This window comes from Drosophila innubila, chromosome X (genome assembly GCF_004354385.1).
Source record: "Drosophila innubila isolate TH190305 chromosome X, UK_Dinn_1.0, whole genome shotgun sequence".
Classification (NCBI taxonomy): domain Eukaryota; kingdom Metazoa; phylum Arthropoda; class Insecta; order Diptera; family Drosophilidae; genus Drosophila; species Drosophila innubila.
In genome coordinates this window covers 1,279,897-1,301,643 of record NC_047626.1, presented here as the reverse complement: position 1 = coordinate 1,301,643, position 21,747 = coordinate 1,279,897, and the positions used below count along the sequence as shown (strand labels likewise).

At 31.0% G+C, this 21,747-nt stretch overlaps 1 protein-coding gene across 1 annotated transcript in view; it reads right to left on the bottom strand.

Annotated features, from left to right (window-relative positions):
• Positions 1-21,747, bottom strand: part of LOC117786886 — a 133,186-nt gene that overhangs the window by 3,760 nt on the left and 107,679 nt on the right. Inside the window, exon 3 of the mRNA XM_034625308.1 lies at positions 11,868-11,991. Within this exon, the coding sequence (XP_034481199.1) occupies positions 11,868-11,991 (124 nt within the window). The remainder of the gene's footprint in view (positions 1-11,867; positions 11,992-21,747) is intronic.

Sequence of the window (21,747 nt, the reverse complement as noted above, 5' to 3'; positions counted from 1 at the left end):
AAGGTAAATTGAAAAAAACACCAAAAAAAAAAAATAAAGAAATTCATGTAAATAAACTGTGAGGCAACCGCACAAAGTAATAAAAATAAACAAGGCAAGTGCACAACAGTTGAGGGGGCAGAAATATAATTAAACTCAAGTGGAAGTCTCCCCCAAGTGCCTCCCCTTCCCCTTTGTGCCTTACTCCCCTGGACAAGGGTGGTTGAGAGGTAAACCATTTAAAGTGCCCAACAACATCGTTTGCTTTTCTGCCCTCAAACTTCAGGCAAACAATTGTGAATATATATATTTCAATTAAAGCTTTACACAGCAGATATAGTAAACGATATGTCTTAATCGACTATCGATAGATATTTTGAATCAATCTCTGCTATTGTATATCGATAAGTCGTGTGTTTCTTAAATTTAATTTATAATTTATTCACAGTAGTAATATGATATTTTTTTCAAAACTCTAACATATGTCATACGATTTACTATATAAATAAAAATAATTAAAAATTCTTTTATTTTAGTATTTTTATCTGAAATTTTTGGTATTTTTTTGGTACTCCTGACATTTTTGGTATTTTGTGTATTTGTATGGGTATTTTTTTTTTAATTTGTGTTCGCTATATGTACTTTGGTAAAAAATTTCAAAAAATAATATAGTATTTTTGTCTTATAAAGCTCGTTTTTTATTACTTTTTGATACTCTTGGAAAAAGTTGGTATTCGTAGATTTTTGGTATTTTTGTTTACCTTTGATTTTATGTGTATCTCTTAAATTTTATTTGTCTTAATCTTTTTTTTTGATATTAGTAAGATTATTAGATTCTGTTTTTGTCTTGTATTATTTTAATTTTTTATTATATGCACCTCGACAAAAAATAAAACGCATTAGTTTCCGCAATTTTGTTTTTATTTTTTTATAATTATTATCATTTTTCTTTATTAGTTTGTATTTTTTGGTACTCTGGTATTTTGTTGGTATTTTTTTGATGTCTGTTAATTTTTGTTATTTGGTGTGAATTTTTTTTTTTTTTGGTATTTTGTTATGTTTAAGTGTTAGCTTTTTATTGAACCTCTAATATATATTATTCTTTTATTTTACAATTAACCATACATAAAAAAAAAAATTGAAAACCAATGAATTAATATGAGTTTAAAATAAAAATTGCAATTTAATTATAATATCAAATTATTACTATTTATATCAATAAATAGAAGTTTTTTCTTTTAAATTTATTGACAAAAATACCTCGTGCTAAACAATTTTTATTTTAAATACTATTATCGTTGTGATAATAACTTGAATAACTTGAAATCGTTTGGTTTCCACTCGGAATACCGCATTTAAACGACTTTATTTGACTTTACAGCCATATTAAAAACATAAAAAGCTCAATGACTCAAAGCAGATTGATAAGCAAATATGTTTATTTATTTATTTATTTATATGTGAACTTTGACTTCACTCAAAGAAGAAGTTGGAACCAAAAAAAAAAAATAATAAGGAAAAGGGGAGATTTATGCAAGGAAATCTGTGGTCTCAGAGGGAATTATATTATATTAAGTCACAAGTCGACTTTCTGGCAATAGGCATTTGACATTTGACCTTCGCACCTCCCTGACCTCAAAATCAACCTCAACCTCAATCTTAAACCCGGAAAAGTCATTTTCTTCTCAAATATTTTGCCACTTCAAAGAGCAGAAAACGTGACACGCCGACAACTGTCATTGACAGGCAACAACAACAATAACAACAACAACAACCACAACAGCCACAACAATAACAACAACAAAGAGCAGAACACAGGCACTTAAAAAAGTATTTGCACTCGTTTATATGATATGCAAACACAAATACAAATAAACGAAGCGGCTATCATAAGAAGCAAAGACTGCCGAAAATAACAAAATTTTTTAGAAAAGCTCGACTGTAGAATACCCTGTGACCAGGCACTTGAAAGCCGTTCGGATTTAATGGCCTGTATTCAGTTTTCGACTGATTGTTCCAATGGCAGCTATTTGATATAGTCAACTGATTGAAATTAAGTTCGGTCAGGATGTATTCCAATAAAAATTCATAATCTGTGTTTCTTAAATTTAATTTATAATTTATTAGAGGTAGTTATATGAAATTTTTTTTCAATTTTGTCATACGATTTTCTATATAAATAAAAATAATAAAAATTATTTAAGTATATTTTTCTTATATTTTTGGTATTTTTTTTTGATACTTTTGACATTTTGACTTTGGTATTATGTGTATATGTATGGGTATTTTTTTAAATTTGTACTCGCTATATGTACTTTGATAAAAAATATCAAAAAATAATATAGTATTTTTGTCTTATAAAGCTCGTTTCTTATTGCTTTTTGATTGAGATTTCTACAGAAACAACAACAATTTTCATAATAATACTTATTTATCGATCAATGCTTCCTATGGCAGCTATATGATATATTAGAGCGATTTAAACAAAATTTGGTCGGGATATGTAAGACAAATTGAAATGCATATTTTGTTAAATTGGTTGAGACATCTCAAAAAACAAAGAAATCTTTTATACTAAAACTGGATTTTCGACCGATCGTTTCTATGACAGCTATATGATATAGGGGTCTGAACCAAAAATAAAAGAAAACTTGATCTGCAACCAGGAAACTCCATACCAATTTTGGTGCTTCTAGCTCTTATGGTCTCTGAGATCGACGCTTTTAAACAGACTGACGGACGGATGAACAGACGGACATGGCTAAATTGACTCGGCTGTTGATGCTGATCAAGAATATATATACTTTATGGGGTCTGCCACGCCTCTTTCTACCTGTTACATACATTCTGCCAAGCACATTACACCCTTTTTTTTACATTTTTTATGGGCACAGGGTATAAAAAAGCAGCCGCTAAAAATAATTGCTTCACAAAATTGCCTCACAGCTTGCGACCGCTTGTGTTACCCCTCTTTTCCACCTCCCTTCCCGCTCTCTCTATCTCCCGCACTCTCCCCTTTTTTTCTGCTTCTATAATTTTTCTCTCCCGTCTAGCTCTTTTAGTTGCAGTCGCGTCGAGTCGAGCCGCAAAGCGGAAACGAAAATGACGCGGCGACATCTCAATTTGGATTTGGTCGCTGGCAGGCAACATGCAACATGGCGACACTCGGACACTTGGACACTGGGACACTTGGACACTCGGGTCCGGCTTTGAGTCCCGAGTCAGAATCAGACCCTCCTTCCCCCACTTCGAAGCCCAAAAGCACTCCGTAACCCAAGCCAAGTACACAACACTTCAGCTGGACTCAGACAGGGTCGTGTCTGGTAAGGTTGCATCTAATAAATATGCATGTTAATAAGTATATTTTATTTATTTTAAATATGTTAATTATTTCATTTATATTATTTATTTTCTAAAATTTTATTTTATTTGTTTATCTAAGTTTTAGCAGTTTCTTTTCTTAAAAAAATAATAAAAATATAATCCAAATGAGATGTAATCCTTAGATGTTAATGATAAGAATTATTATATTAAAAAAAAAAGAAAAATATTTCTGTATAGATATAAGATAAAACTTGGCAAAATGATTGTGACTAGTGCAATAATTAATAAGTATGTATATGCTTGTTTTGCTAGGGTATGGAATTAAATAAATGCAATTACAAAAGGCAATTTTTAAAACAACTTTTTTAGATTAAAATTTAGAAATTCGTCAAGATTTTTTCAAAAATAGTTTAAATAGCATGTGAATGCTGCAAATAATAAGTTGCCATTAAAAGCGGACAAAAACATTTTTAAATAAATTATACTTTATAAAAAAAAAAGGAATTTTTAAGAACATATTTAATTAAACGCCAAAATCTTAAAATTTTAATTTTAATTTTAATTTAATTTTATTTTTACCATTAAAACAATTTTTAACTCTTGTATTTTCTCTATATTAAACAAATTGTGAAATAGCTACATTTCAACTTTGATTTAAAAATCCAAAAATAACTCTAATGTTGCATTTGTTTTACTTTTTAGTATATATTTTTTTAACTATGTATTTTCATTATTTATTTTAAATTATTAAAATTGTATTTTTTTTTTTTACTATAATATTTATAAAAAAAAAGATTTTTTGATGGTGTAATGTAACGTTATTTATAATTAAATAAGATTTCTTCGATATATGTGCTTATGTATGTTTTCTAAAATTTTGTAGTTCGGGGTGAGTGGCCCTATGGGCCGCCAGGGCCCCCTAGGTGCGGCCCTGGATTTGGGGACAGTCCGAGTCTCGTGGCTTTGCCAAAAGGAAGCACTTTGTGGCGCTTGAGTGAGTCGACTGTAAAGGGAAATGTTAAGAGACTCTGTTGGACTTTCTGGTTTTCTTCTTTCCTGTCTGGCCTTCTCACTCTCACTCTCCCTCTCCTACACTGCTCCACCTCCTTGTTTAGCGTATTCTTCTTCATCCCTGCCATGTTTTTAATGATGATTGAGCAGCGCGCAAATCTTGTTGCATACTTTCAATGCAAAACTCGGATTTTTAGGAACGACAAGAGGAAGAAAAGAAGTTGGGGGACTGAGACTGTGGATTGGATGGTGCTTAGTGCTGCTGTGATGCTGTGGTCCTTGGTGGGAGGTTCATTGTCCTTGCAGTGACAGTTTCGCTTGGCTGAACGATGTGCCCATATATATATTATGCATAGATTAGACTCAGTTTCACACTTCTTTTCTCTTTCGCTTCCAACATCAAGTTGCCTTCTCTGTCGCGTAATTGATATTGACAGTGTGAGAGGGATCAGCAGTAGGGTGGGGTATTAAAAAGGGAAGGTAGGAGTACGTCTATAATTAGCTCTGTAAATAGAGCATGAGAATTGGACAACGGGGCGTATGATTACTAATTGTATTCAGTTCTGATCTGCACTTAACTCGAAAAACATATCTATATCTATATCTATATCTATATCTATATCTATATCTATATCTATATCTATATCTATATCTATATCTATATCTATATCTATATTCATATCTATATCTATCATTTCATATCTATATCTACATATCTATATCTATATCTATATCTATATTCATATCTACATTCATATTCATATCTATATCTATATCTATATTCCATATCTATATCTATATCTATATCTATATCTATATCTATATCTATATCTACACTAGCTTCCATATCTATATTCCATATTCATATCTATATCTATATTCATATTCATATCTGTTATCTATATTCATATCTGTTATCTATATTCATATTCATATCTTGCTTCCATATCTATATCTATATCTCCCATATTCATATCTCATATCTATATCTATATCTATATCTATATCTATATCTATATCTATCTATATCTATATCTATATCTATATCTATATCTATATCTATATTCATATCTATATCTATCTATATTCATATTCATATCTATATCTGTTATCTATATCTATATCTATATCTATATAGTCTATATCTATATCTATATCTATATCTATATCTATATCTGCATATTCATATCTATATCTATATCTATATCTATATCTATATCTATATCTATATCTATATCTATATCTATATCTATATCTATATCTATATCTATATCTATATCTATATCTATATCTATATCTATATCTATATCTATATCTATATCTATATCTATATCTATATCTATATCTATATCTATATCTATATCTATATCTATATCTATATCTATGTATGAACACACACACATACATCAACTGGGTATAAAAATAAAATATGCTTATCTTAAAACCATTACCTAAACAAATAAATAAAGGGGTATAATACATATAATAAATTCGTTGAAATAAATATATATAGATTGCTATAAATTTTTTATCGGCATCCGAGTTGATGCTTATTCTTTAATTATTATCTATTCAAGTTCTGATAAATATTGACTTTCTTATGACCGTTTTATGTACCTAAAAACATTCATAAATAAATTTTAAATACAATACTTGAAATAAGTGTTTTGACAACTTAAGTATATTCGAACAAAAGAAAAAATCATTTTTTGGTTTGTCTAAATTTATTTTCTATTTATTTAATTATTATTGCAATACTTTTTAAAACGAGTTTAATATAAATTACTTGATATACTGTTTATTTAAGCTTTGTAAGGGGTAACTGTTAGTCGTGCTGTGCACTGAAGTTATTGTCGTTTGTTTTTGCTTTTGTTTTCTAAATTTTTTTTTGGTCTAATGAAAATAAAGTAGCAGCTTTTACGCATTTTGATGGCTTTTATTTAACTGTCAACTGCTTTTACCTGTTATGCAAATGAGTCAGGCATAGATATGAGAGAGGGAGAGAGAGGGAGAAAGAGGCAGAGAGGGAGAGGGAGACTCTCTCTTACCAAATCTGTCAATTCGCTGAACTTTTGTCTTCAATTTTCAGTTACAAAACATGACTTAAAGGCTACCAATCAATGCATGCCCTCTCTTTCTATCTCTCTCTCTCTCCCCCTCTCTCTCTCTTTCTCTCTCTTCTGCCACATTTTCCTCGCCCACTGTCTTTGGCCTTAAAATTTATGCGGTCCAAGCTAATCCTCATGGGGATTTTTCCTTAAAACGTTTTATTGTTGCTCTCGTTTGCTCCCTTTCTTTCGCCCTTTCTCTTTCTTCCTCTTCCTGTCTCTCTGTCTCTGTCTCTCAGCAGGTGTTTGGCTGGCTTTTTTCTCTTGCCTACTTTAAGGCCTGTCGACTGCAGATTTCCCAGCTGCCTTGTAAATTTATCGCATTAAAAAGTGTGAATTTCGCTCCACTGCCAAAGGGGCTGCTACCTTCCTCTCTCTCCCTCTTTCTCTCTCTCTCACTCTGTTCTCTCTCTCCGTCTGACTTTAGTAATTTCTTTTAGCTCAGCTTGAACTGAGCAACCGCTTCACACTGTCATTATGTAAATGAAATTGTGGCGAATTATTATTATAATTTTTTTTTTTTTGTATTTCCTCCCTTTCTATTTATTACTCTCTTTCTTTGGCTTTTCCATTTGTTTTGTTTTTTTTTTCTTGTTATTTGCGTAATTTATTTATTTATTTTGTTACCCAAGTTCTGATATTATTTTTTTTTCCAATTTCTCATTCGTTTTTCTTCCTTTCTTCCGCATTTCTTGCCCAAATTTAAGTACATAATTCATAATTTGTATTGTCGTCCTTCATCTTCATTCGTCGTCCTTTCTTTCATATCAGCATCAAGGCAATAAAAGTTTGTCGCTAGTTAACAAATCATTGGACAAGTGAATTTCGATGTCAGTGGGTCAATGGGTGGTTCCGTGGGTAAGTGGTCGCTTTCTACTTATTCCTTTGTTTTTCTCTAGGAAATTTTAATTCAACGTTGTGAGTATAAGTATAAATCTATTGATTTCTGGGTTCGAACCTTGGGTCCATTTTATACATCAAATTTGATTCTTTTCTTTAAAGTTTTTTAATTTTCTTGTATATTTTATTTAGCAAAACTGTTTAGAATGAGATTTCTACGGGATTATATAATCTCAAGATAATAATTTAATTAACATTTTTTCACATTTTAAAAATCAAGCCAAATAAAATTATATCCAAATTAAGCGAAATATGTTTGAATCTCGTATTATTGTAATTATTTAATTTCAATATGATAGAAGCGGAAAAGGCTATAATCAAGAACCCATCCATAAAAGTAAAGTACTTTTTAGAAATTACCACCTTATAAAAACATTCTTTTGGATGCTTGTATTGCCTTAATTTTGAATAACTTTGGTTAGCTTTTACTGCCGTTCTACTTGTCCGATCTTGCTTGGGTTATGTAAGCTAATAGATAATATTAATAGATAATGTTAGTTTTCATAAAAAACGTAATATCTTGAAAACTGTGGGTGTGGCACTCACACAGACGGACGGACAGACGGACGGACGGACAGACAGACGGACATGGCTGTTGATGCTGATCAAGAATATATACACTTTATAGGGTCGGAGATGCCTCCTTTTCCCTGTTACATACATTCCAACGAACACATTATACCCTTTTACTTATTTTTTAAGTAACGGGTATAAAAACTCTTATATAATTTCCACCCGTGGGAGTATTTTTTTATTTTCGCAAATCTTTAAATTTCTGTGCTTTTTAAAGTTTATAAAAACACCCCAAATTTTTCTTCACTCGTCAGCATTAATAGGGAAAGACAAAAATAGAGAAAAGGAGAGAAAACTCAACAAATAGATAAATCGAAGGCTATTTTTGTAAGATTTTTACTTGAATTCTGTAGAAATAAAGATTACGACACAGTGAAAACAGAGACAGAAGGAAAGAAAGAGAGAGAGAATTAAAAATGCCGAATTGAAATAAAATAATGAAAAAGCATAAAATAATAAATTGCGGATTTAATTTAATTTCGTGTTCTGCTCGTGGAAAACGGACAACAAAATAAACAACAACAATAACAGGCAGTACAATAAAAAGTATAAGAGAGAAAAAGAAGAAGAAGAAGAAGAAGAATAGAGGAACGCATCATAATAAACGGCTTTTGATGAGCAACGAAAGCACTTAAAAGCAAAGAAATAACGAGAAAGCCACAAAGCAATAACAAAACACAAGCAAACACGCTACAATCAAGATGCTCGACTGTTACATACTCAGTAACAGTATCTAAAATGAAAAAAAAGAATTGGAATAAAATTAATTTAAATTAAATAGGTATGAGTGCATTAAACCGAAACGAATATTGGTTTATCGGTTACGTAACGGTTTACCGTTTCATCAAAAAGAGTAAGTTGAAAAAACGTTGATCTTTAAAAAAATATTTGCTGATTTAAAAAAAATCCTATATTTAAATATTCAAATTTAAAATCAAATTTAATATGAAAACCGAATTTACACCTCAACAACATAATTGAATTTATTGTTGGATAGAACCAAAAATAACCGTTTTACATGAAACGGTTACTAATCGGTTACATCGGATTGAATAATTTCGGTGTTAAGCTAAATAAAAATGTTAAATAATATAGTTGATTAAGCCGAAACTAACCGTTATAGACGAAACGGTTACGAAACGGTTATTTCGGTTTCAAGTTTATACAAAAATGTTATTGATTGAACTGATAATAACCGTTATACACGAAACGGTTACGAATCGGTTATTTCGGTTTGAGCAAAAATTTTTAAACAGACAGTCTGACATTGTCACAGACCTATAAGCCTGTATACGCCTTGGGTACTGGACTAACTAGAGTGGACACAGTTAAAGCGAGAGAAAGACAGAGAAAAAGAGAGGGAGGGAGAGGGAGAGTGGTTTTCGGGACACGTGATTGATGTCCGCTTACTTATTGTGGCATATAGACTAATGGAGGTGGAGTTGGAGGTGAAGTTGGAGGTGGAAACGGGACGCCACTAACTGTTTTTGCAATCAGCAACACACACACACACATTCTATTGTCTGTCAGTGTGTGTGTATGTGTGTGTGTGTGTGAGTGTGCTTAAAAAAAACGAACCGAGTCCAAGTCCAGTAAATAGTCGTTCTTACAACGAACAACGAATAGCGACATTCAATGAACTTTGTTTGGCTTTGTCTCTCGTTTGCATACCCTGTAGCTGTATAGCCTAAGAAAAGAGGGTATGCTACCCTTAAGCAGCAAAACAAATGATGTGCAGCCTAACATTAATTTTTCAGATTTTTAACTGGAATATATTTTGAGATGTGTTTGTAATTAAATTTTGAATACGTTTCTTTAATGCAAAATTAGTATTGAAATAATAAAATTATAGTCAACTGTATGAAAAACAAAACCAAAAAAATTAAAAAAAAAAACACTAAAAGTGCGAGCATTAAATAAAACAAGCGCGAGCTTTAAATGTTGTTATTATAGAATTTTGCTTGTGCGTCTGACTGGCGCCTTAGATTTTGTTCAACTCAGATATTAAATATTTAAAGGAAATAAAATATAAACATTTAGCTTAAGCTTAAACATCAATCAGCAACTCTGAATTTTAATATTATTTTATATCCTTTTAATATACAAATTAAAGCATTTCAAATTTGTAATATCTAAGAGTTGTGAGTCAAATAAGCTGAGATCCACAAGTAATATTTATTTATTTTTATATATTGTATTTTAGGTGAACAAAATAAATTTAAAATTATAAATTATCAATTAATATACATTTTCAATAAATAAAAATATTTCGTTATATTAGTTTATACTTTTCGATTGAGTGCTTGTGGGTCTCGCAGGCGCAATTTATAAATAATGGAGTATTTCGACCTATTTTTTTTTTTTTTTTTTTTTTTTAATAAATTATGATTTTATTCAAAAAATGATTAATTAATTGATTTTTGAAAATGAAAGCTTAGCTGAAGTAAAGAAATTGAGCGTATTAGTTTACTAAAAACAATTTAATATTTATTAAGTAATTTAATTTTTATTAAATGTGAAAAATGTTATTTAAATACATATTAATATGGATGCATTTCTTACAAAAACAATTTCATATTGAATCCATTCAGGAATTTATAAGTATTTAAATAAATTGAATTTCTTTAAAAGATATCTAATAGTCGGGGGTGCTTAAGATTTTATTCCTGGGGTTTTTTGCCCTCCTGGTCTTGATTTTTTTGTGCTAACATTTTTTTGTGTTGGACAATCGAAGGAATGAAAGCAAGAAAGACATCAAGGACACTTGAGGACAGGCCACAGACATTTGTTTAGCCGACAGTCGACAGTGGAGAATTGAGAGCTGAGAGTCGACAGTGGAGAATTGAGAAATGAGTCTCTCTCTCTCAGTCTCAGTCTCAGTCTCAGTCAGCATTACAGTCGAAAGCTAAGCCAAGTCATTGGGAAGTTAACCTGTCGTCTGAGGAAATCATCAAGATTTCCATTTTCACGTTAAACAAAATGCTCCTAAGGATGAAAATTAACAGCGCGTCAAATGAAAATCAGGGCGGGATTTTCCACAATTTTTATGCGTCTTTTATGATGGATTTTTATTGCCGCCGCTTATGCTGATGTTTTTCCTTCCTCCGTATATTCCTACTTATTTACTACCTTCCTTTTTTTTTTTTGTTCCTGTTCCTGTTTCTTGTTGTTGTTGTTGTTTTGCATTGGGACATGAAATTGTTTGTATGCCATAAAATACAACAGCTAGCAAATTTCCTATTAATACCGAAACTTTTTTCTTGTCCCCCTTCTTTCGCTTTCGCTTTCTGGTTTCTGCTTTCGCTTTTCATTACTCTTGCTAATACCGTTAAAGCGGATTTGGAAAACAATTTTGCACACCTTTGGCATGGGACTCTCAAAAAGAATCGTAAATCAAAATCAATGAAAATCGTGCGTGAAATAAGTCAAGACATTGTTTGTAGAATATCGATTGAAATTATTACATTTTCTTTGGGCTTAAATTTAAATTGGAGTTGTGGACACTTTACAAAGTCATATTTGTAAAATTGCTCACTTTAAGAAAAGATACATGTAATTATAAAAATCAAATAGTAATGATTTAAATGATTATAAGAAGACTTTTTTAAATGGGAAGGCATCACCCAAGGCAAAGTAAATTTATTAAATTTATTACTTATATTCGTTGGTTTTTTGGCAATACAATTTGTGAAATAGATCGATGACAATTAATAAATTATTTTCCACTAAACAATTCACTCAAAGTGTAAGCTATGACCGAAATTTTAAATATTCTCAGCTATGTTGTGTAAAAATTTCAGCTTTCAAGGTCTTACGGTTTGGTGTCTGCAATAATTAATTGGTCAGTCAGTGAGTTAGGACAAAGAGTTTCATATATAGATGTATATTATGCAATGTCGATATATCGACATCTCCAGTAGTGTTACACGACTAGTTTGAAGGAAGGAAAGAATGAGAAAGAGGAATACTTACTCATGTTCCCGATTGTGTTTATAGGAGTCGCGATATCGTGAGCGCAGGTTACGATGAATATCGCTGCTGTCATTCGCACGCCGATTGTTGTGGGAGAGGGCTGCGGGAAGAAGAAGAGCCATTTCTGAAAGCAGAAGCAGAAAAAAAGTAGAGGTGGATAATTAAGAGAGTCGGTTAATATGGGGAAATATACACGGAAAAGATTCCACAAATATTACACAGAATTTGAAAAAAAAAACTAGGACACATTTAATTTTTAAATACAAATTTGGATATAAAATAATAAAATTAAATTAAATAATTTATCAAATAAAATTTATTGAACTCTATATGTTTTTTTATTTTTGCCTACCAAATTTTTTTTATTATTCATTATTATTTCAATTTTTTAATTTTTCGCATAGTTTATTTATGTTTTGTTTTTTTTTTTTTAAATTTCTGCAAAAATAATTCGAGTTCGTAAATATTTTTCGAGTTCTAAATTCCATATTATTTATTAAAGAACTAGATTTTAACACTTTGGAGCTCTAAATGTTTTTTATTTTTGATTTTCTAATTTTTGTGCTCTCAATGTTTTTCAAACTTAACTTCCGTATATATTTTTTAAATCTTAAATTTATTAATAAATTTATTTGACTTATATTTTTTAAATTCTTACAAAAATATTCGAAACTCTCAGGAGGTAGCGCTGAAATCAATTTGTAAACACGTTGCGTCAAATGTTTGTCAAGTCACGTGTTTGTCAAAGGATATCACGATAAGAGAAGGAGAACGAAGGATAAGGATGAGGGTGAAGCTTAAGCGGAAGAGGTGTCTGTAATTTCATCAGCTCGAGCGGAAGTGTGCGTGCCTGCGTGTGCCACAGTGTGGCACAGCGTGCCACACAGCCTGAGGTTGTGACACACGTGACAGTTCAGCTTCAGTTTCGCTGCTCACTCGATGTTTGCATTGCTGAGAGCGAAATCAAAACATGCCATTAGACGACAGCGGAATAACAACGACAACATCAGCTGACAAACACAGCAAGCTACAAAACAGAGAATAGAGAAAGGAGAAAAGAGAACAGAGAAAAGAGAACAGAAAGCAACCCGACGGCAACACCGAAGTAACCAACCTTGGCGCCCAACGTAGGGAAAGAAAGAAAGTACACAAAGGAAAGCCACTCGACAGTGAGATACTCACTACCTATTACTATTATTTCAATAAAAACAATAGCGTAAAAAATATTACTAAAAAATAAGTAAATACTACCAAATTAAAATTAAAAGTGTTGAAAAATATAGTTAAAAATGTGTTTAATGTCTCTACAACTTAAATACTAAAAGGAAACAGTGCATTAATTTAAAAGATTCCTTGTTATACGATGATGAAATAATAAACCAATAAACTAACTTTTCAAAAATAATTATTCGACTTTTTTTGAGAAAAATGTACAATTTTCAAAAACAAACTTTTATATTTTCACTAAAACTATAATAAATTATGTTGCTAAATTTATGAAACCATTAAAACGATATAAAAACAAGTTGGAAGGGATACAGTCAATATCCCGACCATGGAATACCAGTTACTTTTTTTAATATATATAAAATTTCTTTCTAGAAATAAATATCTAATAAAAACTACTGCATACTTTCGGGTGCTTGTATTTTAAAAACATTTTGTTAGCTATTACTGCCGTTCTACTTGTCCGATTTTGCTGCGATTATTTGAGATAGTAGTAGATAGATAGTAGATAGTTAAAATATCTGTACCATTTTTAGCATCTTATTTAATGTACCAAAGAACAGAAAATGTACCAGTTTTGCAGAAATGTGGCATACACGATCACAAAGTGAATAAACTCGTTCAGAGCTTGGAGACCGGTTATTAAAATCTCACGTTCGACTTTGCCCAGAGTCAGTTACCGTTACTGTAACTGTTACTGCAAGGGGAGGGGAGGGGAAGGAGAGGAATGAAGGGGAAGGTGTTGCAACTCAGTTAACAACACGTTTCACATGCGACATGTGGCAAGTCTTGAGCTCCCAGAGTCCCAGTTTGTGAGGAATATAACTCTTACTAAGTAGTTGCTTCTAATTAACACTAATTTGTTTAGTTTCCCAGTGAAAGAGTAGACGATACAGAAGGAAAGGCAGGGAAAGAAAGAAAGAGAGAGAGAGTGGTAAAGAAAAGGGAAGAAACCATCAACAACATCTCAAAACAGTTCACATGTCAAGTCAAGACATTTTGGCTAAACAAATGATGATAGTTTGGGTTTTAGGTATTTGTTTTTACTTTCTTGAAATTTGGCATAAACTGAAGACAGCGGAAAAGGGAGAAAATGAGAAGTAAGCACAGTGTTGCCGAAACTATTTTTATTCACTTCAAGTCCCACTTCTTATAAATTTATTGGAGTTGTATATATTATTTTTGAATGTATTTCGCTTTTCTGATTTTTTAACATATTTAATTCTATTTAATAAAATATAACTTGAAATTAAAGATTTTCTTTTTATTTTAAGTCTTGTGTTTCTTCGATAAGTTAAATGAATAATTTTACAATATTTTTTCAAGAGTACATTTTTAGTGGTAATTAAAGAATATAAATTGTACCTTAAATAAAAACATTACAAATTTTTTGAGTTTCAATATTTTTTTAATTATTTAAAATACAAGTATAAAAAATTGTACAAAAAAAAAATAGATAGATTTAAAGCACTTTAAGCTGTGACGTACTACTTTATAAAACAAAGTTTAAATTTCTAAGCCCTTTACAAAAAAAAAAAAAAAAAAAAAAATCTTTTATCAAAATGGATTTTTAAACATTCTAGTATAAGTTTACTTCTTAATATTTGACAAAGCTAAATAAGAGAGAGAGAAGAGAGAGAGAGAAGAGAGGCTGAGAGAGAGAGAAAGAAAAAGGGAGAGGGAGAGCAAACGGTTGCTATGCTGCACATATGTATTGCATAATTTTGGGCGCCAGCAGCCTCACAACTTATGCAAATTTAACAAGTCAAGTGCCACAGAGTCACACACACACACACACACACACACACACTGGCATATAAATTTGCATAATCAAATGGCATATTGTTGTGGAAAAGTCTTCTTGCCTCAGTTACATTTTTCATCTTGGACGATTATCAACTTGGGCAAGCAACACACACAAACACACACACACACACACATATCACAATGGAAACTTTAACTTTTTTTCTGCACATTACGTATACGCTATTTTTTGTCAAGATATTTAAGACGAACTTGAAAGATTTTTTATTTACATGGTAAGAAATTTTTTAAAATATTCGCAGCTGCTGCAAAGTGCAAATTATATCCAATATATATTGCTTTATTTTTTTATACCAATTTAAAAGAAACAGACATTTTTATTACTTGCAAAATAATTTAATTTCCAAGATTTTAAATTCAGTTAGAACTTCTGAAATGCAACAGAAATTCTTGGTTTATGTATTTGTGTATCTATCTTGAATTCTAAAGATTATGAAAAATATGTTTAATAAAAAAATGGAAATTTTTCCATAGTACACACACACACTCACTGTCACACTCACACACACTGTCACACTCATATATTTGCAAGTTAATTGGAATTTAGCACATGGCCCGTAATTTACATCCCGTTCTCAGTCCAAGACTGTGTGAGTGTGTGTATATGTGTGTGAGTGTGTGAATGAGTAAGTGAGTAAATGTGAGTGTGCAGCAATTATTTTTATAACGTTAATGAGCACTGTGCATTATTGTGGCAGCCGACGGTGACAGCGATTCCGAAATGATGATGATGATAATGATGATGATAATAATGATAATGGGAGTGACAGTCAGCACCAAAATTGTACGCACGTGTTTAACTGCACTGCACGAAAAAGTGCTAAATTAATTTTGAACATAAAAGAAAGTCTTAAATCTTAACAGAGTTTAAATATAATAAAAATAAAATAAAAATCAGCATTAATAATATTTAAAAATACACAAATTTCAATAAAAAAAAAAATAAAACAAGTTTTAATTTTAAAAAGCTATTACAATAAAAGTCAGTATTATTTAAAAATAAAAAATATATAAACTAAGTTTACACAAGTTTCAGTTTCCTATCTCTAAAAATTGTATTTTAAAATATTTTAACAAATTAAAATCCACAATATTTAGGAACAAAAAATAATTAATTAATATTTGTTGACTCAAAATTTTAATAATTGTTGCCCAAAAAATTCTCCCAGTGTAATTACCTCCGCATTCTCAGCTGTAAGTGGCATCTGTAAGGGTATTTTGTAGTGTCAACGCCCACACTCAACATTTTCACACCTACCAAAAATGTGCGCAATTTGTGTGCATGTGTGTGTGTGCCTGAGTGTGTTTACCTTAATAATTACACACATGCCGAAAAAAGGTACACACACTGAGTGGGAGTGGGATTGGGAGGGAGAAAGGTTAAAGAGAGACAGAGAGAGGAACTTGTTTGTTAGCAATTAACTTGGCATTACACAATTTTTAATAGCATACTTAACGGCGCACTCTTTTTAGTCTCTCAAATCGTTCGCTCTATCTCTTTCTCAGTAACTTTCTCTTGCTCTTTCTCATTCTATTTTCCTTTCTTAATCTTCCTCTTTGTCTCTGTATTTATTTGCTTTGTTTTTAATTTCCGAACAGATAATTTATCTAATAAAAATGGCATGCAGCTAATATACCCGGTACTATTTAATGCAGTTGATAGATTAAAACTTCGAACATTTTTTATGAATTTCAAAAATAAAGAATATATTTTAGAGACACCAAAATAAGCATCGGAAAAAAACAGTTTGAAAAAATTATTAAATTCAACTTGGAAAAATATTCAGATCAAAAAATTAAAAATTTAAAAAAAAATTAGGTATAAAAAAATAAGAAAATTCATAGACTCAAACTTTTTTAATTAAAATAAAAATGAAGCAGAGCACAAAACCTTGACTATTAAAATAAGAAAAACATGCAGAGTAATAAATTGCAAAAATTGAAATAAAATAAAGCTTCAAAGTGCAATAAATGGAGAATATCATTTTTATTAATATCTTAATATCTGAGTATCTGTTAGTTCAGTCACTGACAGTGCACTATGGTCCGGATGACGATTTTTTTGAAATAAAATCATGATTTAAAGTTGTTCAAATTAGCGATTTTTTGATGGCGATGCATTCAAAATACATCCAACTCAAATATTGCATGGTCAAAATTACAACATTGTCCAACACTGCTTAGTAAACAGCTGTTAAGCAGAGTTGCTTTGAACAAAGAGCACATAAAACTGTTATTCCCATTTTTTAGGTTAAATTCAATTGTCTTACAACACTGATTCAGAAGTTTTTTTAACAAAATGTATTATGAATAAAATTTCTTGTGGCTTGTACTTTGTGTGATTTTTTCTATGTGATCAATAAAATATTTGCGTATTGAAATTATAAGCCTAATGCAAATAACTAGACCAAAAAAATACTCATTCGTTCTCGAGCTATTAATTTATTCCAAAAAAATCGTCATTTGGACCATAGTGCAGTGGCTGCTTCATTTTGTAAATGCTGAAAAGTATGCAACAGTTTTTAAAGCTCGTGACACGCTCTGCTTCGCAATTTCCCGTTTGGTTTTGTGCAGCTTCCTTTATTAACTTTCTCGCTTACTTTGATCCTCTTTATTCTTGTTTTCCTTTTTGCCTGCCTTGTTTTACGTTCTCACTAGTTTTATTGCTTTCTCTGTTTTTTTTTTTTGTATTTTATTTTATTTTTATTTTGTTCTGTTTCAATTTTGTTTGTGTTGCGTTTCGTTTTGTTGTGATTTCAGTTTCTGCTTTGCAGGCGATTTAATTGCGGATTTCCAGCCATGTTTGACCACAGACCGATTTTTCTGCCTCCCATTTCACTCTTCCTCTTCCTCTTCCTCTACCCCTTCCTCTCTCTATTCCTATTTTTCCTCTAGTTTAGTGGCTTTAGTTGTGATCCGCTGCATTGTAATCGACTTTTTAATGCCCTGTAATTGTCTGTGACTGTTGACAACTGAATGACAAAGCCAATGCCAAAGCCAAAACTGACGATAAGTATCAGCAATTTGCAAGAGAAACAAACACAATTAGGAACACAGACACTGATATACTTATAAAAATAAACACACATACACAAGGTCTCAGATTCAAGCTTAAAGTGTTGTCTTATACTATATCTGATATAAGAAGTTGATAAAAAGTGAAAAATTTAGATTTAAAATTTTTAATTTTCAAAAATTCAAAGGGAGGACCCTTAGCATCGAACCCAAGATTTAGAGGCAAAAATTTTTTTTTACAAAATTAATTAAATTTGAATGCAGAATGAATAAAGAAGCCAAACCATGAACAAAATAACTTTCCGTTTAATAATCGGTTAAGTTTTGACAAAGTTATGAGAGTTCAAAGTTGGTCAGACCGTGGATATAGCAACTTTACAAGTCAAAATTTTTGTTCAATTTCCCATGATTTTTTACAAGAAAATGAAATGTCTCAGAATCAGTTTTAAAGTGTAGTTTTATACTAAGTACGATATAAGGAGTTGATTAAAAGTGAAAACTTGAGATTTAAAAATTTAAATTTTCGAAATATCAAAGGGGGGACCCTTAGCATCGAACCAAAGATTTAGAGGGCCATAATTTTTTTTACAAAATTAATTAAATTCTAATGCAGAATGAATAAAGAGGCCAAATCATGATTAATATGACATTCCCTTTGAAAATCGGTTAAGTTTTGACAAAGTTATGAGAGTTCAAAGTTGGTCAGACTGCGGAATTAGCCACTTTACAAGTCAAAATTTTTGTTCAATTTCCCATGATTTTTTACAAGAAAATGAAATGTCTCAGAATCAGTTTTAAAGTGTTATTTTATGATAATTACAATATCAGGAGTCCGTTAAAAGTGAAAACTTGAGATTTAAAAATTTAAATTTTCAAAATATCAAAGGGGGGACCCTTAGCATTGGAAATCGAATTCTATTGAATGCTGCATTCAGCTTAGGAATATCAATTCCCTTAGCTTTTATGCTATTGACCCTATTAATATTTTTCTATGCTTCTTTCGCAATCAACTTTATTTTTTCAAGCTCAGTTCAAACATCTTTTATGCTTTTGCTTTCATAAATTGCAATCAATGAAAACAGTTAAGTGCACTTGAAGCTATCAAGCTGCTTTTAAAGCTCTTAACATTTTAGCTGTATTGTTGTTAAGTCTTCATTAGAAAGACTTTCATTGCACTCTTTGAAATCGCTTCAAATTGGCGCTAAATTCTCATTAATTAGATCCTTTATGCCTTGGTGTGTATATGTGTGTGTGTGTGTGTGTGTGTGTGTGTGGCATGTGTGTTGTTCTTTTTGGTGCTTTTAGCCACGTTATGCATAGAGAGCTAAACAATTTTTTAATGGCAGCAATCAAAGTTTTAATTAAACGCTTAAAGAGCGAACACCAAAGAGCGTTAAAAAAATAACCACAAGGATAACTAAATTCAAAGCTAGCAAAACGCCACGAACAGCAGTGCAAAGAAGGGGAGCAGATAAAAGAAGGAGTGTGTAAAGAGAGGTGGTGATGGGGGAGGGGAGGAGGGGGGGGGGAGGTAGGTGTCACTGCGACAGTCACGAGTCACGTTCGAGGCTAATGGAGCGCAGGCGACCCAACAAAAAGAACAACAACTAAAACATAAACAAAAACTTGTGCTGCGATTTTTTTTAATAGTTTTTGCTTCACTTTTTGGTGCTGCTTTTTATATACCCGTTATGCATAGTTTACAAGGGTATATTGCAGCGTTGGGCATGCTTATTATCCCGATACTCTCAGTAAATGGCGCCAGAGAGTCGCACAAGCACTCAAGAGAGCTTCTAATTTATCACAAAATAAAATTAATAATTATGAAAATTATAATATTATTAAAATAATAGTAATTATATAAAAATTTGTCAAAATAATAATGTAAATTAATAATCTTTTTACCAAATTAAATATAAATTATAAATAATATATAAATAAAATATATAGGCCTTAACAAAATGTAATGTATCAAAAGTAAATATAATTTTTGGTATATACAATAATTTTTAAGTCCCAGCTTGTATCACTAAGAGTACCAAAATTTAATTATTTTTTTTTATTTATAAAATAATAGGTTTTTTTTATTGGGTGAACACGCTTCTGCTAATCAAAGCAATTTTGTATCTTGAACATGGGAAAAACTGAGCAGAAAAAATTGCATGTTATAATTTAATTAATAAATACAAATTAATAAATGTTGGCGCCAGTCAGACGCACAAGCAAAGTTCTGTAATAATATAATAATTTAAATGCATGATTGAAGTTCGCGCCAAACTAACATAGTGACTAGTGCCATAATTAAGCTTTAGCTTGTAGCAATTGGAGTTTATTAAAAAAAAAATAAATTAATAAAATTATCTTTATACAGTTTTGGATGATTAACATTTGGTTTTGCTTACTGTGGCACTTCTAATTATGATTTTTAAGCAAAAATTTAAATTTTATAATTGTTGCATAATTTTATCGATAAAGAGAGTTAAAAAAATAATTTTAATAACTTCAATACTTATTAAATGCAATCCAGGGCTGTTTTTCCATAACCTACCTAGTCTTATGACATTTCTGATCATTTTTGGCATCTAATTAAGTTAATTGCTTTTATACTGTCCGATATTAAAATACTTTCTTTATTTCTATTTATTAAAAATTTTGTTTTCTGATACAAAAAAATTTACCAACATTAATCGTATTTTTTTAAATTGAGTGACGGGTATTTTATAGTCGGGAAAGTGACTACAGCGATATTTATTTTGTTTTTTACTGTGCAATTCTGTTGTTTTTTTTTTTCTGCACTTCTGCTGTCTGGATTGTGGGCGTGTGTGTGTGTGTGTGTGTGTGTGTGTGTGTGTGTGTGTGTGTGTGTGTGTGTGTGTGTGTGTGCCGGTGGCGACACTTAGCCAAATATAATATGGCTTTTATGTCAGCCACTTGCAGAAAATTGCTTTGGCTTTGCCCGTGCAGGTCGAAAGGGAGTCGGAACAGCACGAGCAAAGGATCAAAGGGGCAAAGGAGCGAAGGAAGAGAGGAACAAAGGAGAAGAAAGTGATGGCAAAGAGGGAGCACGAACTTCTGGTGCAGTTTTTGGCCTTTTTCTAGCATCTAATGGCAATTTTTAAGATGTAAAAAAGCTCCCAAACAGAGTGTACTAGACAGAGAGAAAAAAGAAATACTTTCTGATGAATGAAAGGTATTCCTTACACTGACAAAAATTACCAGTTGCTTTGATAAAGAATAGTTGAATTTTATTTTTAGTAATACGGAAAAAACAAAAGAAAAATGAAAAATAATAAGACGAAAATTCTTAGTTTTGAGAGAAATATTTATGCCCTTTTTTTATCAGTGTATTTAGAAGAGGAAGACAGCAAAATTTATTTTTTATAAAATTTGTTTTTATCAAATAAGAATGCACACATCTATTTCTTTACGCATCTTGTAGTTATTTTTTTCTTAGTTTTAAGAGAAGTTTTACTTAATATCACGCCTTAAAACTTAAACTTAAACTCTTTTAAACTTAATTTATTATTGTTCAATACACATTTCCACGCATTTGATTATCAAAATCAAGCTACCCGCTTAGCTCTGACGCAGACAGGGTATAACAATGGGGGCGAAAACATTTGCGCTGCATACAAATGTTGCATATTTTGCAATGTTGCTAACAATGAGAGGCAAGTGCTCCCTAAGTGTATCAACATATCAACATTCCCATAAAAAATGCAGATGAAAAATGTAGGATGGCAAAGAGCGAGACAGGAGATAATCCACTAGCATTGTCACAGCACATGCTGTAAAAAATTATTCTACCTGTTTC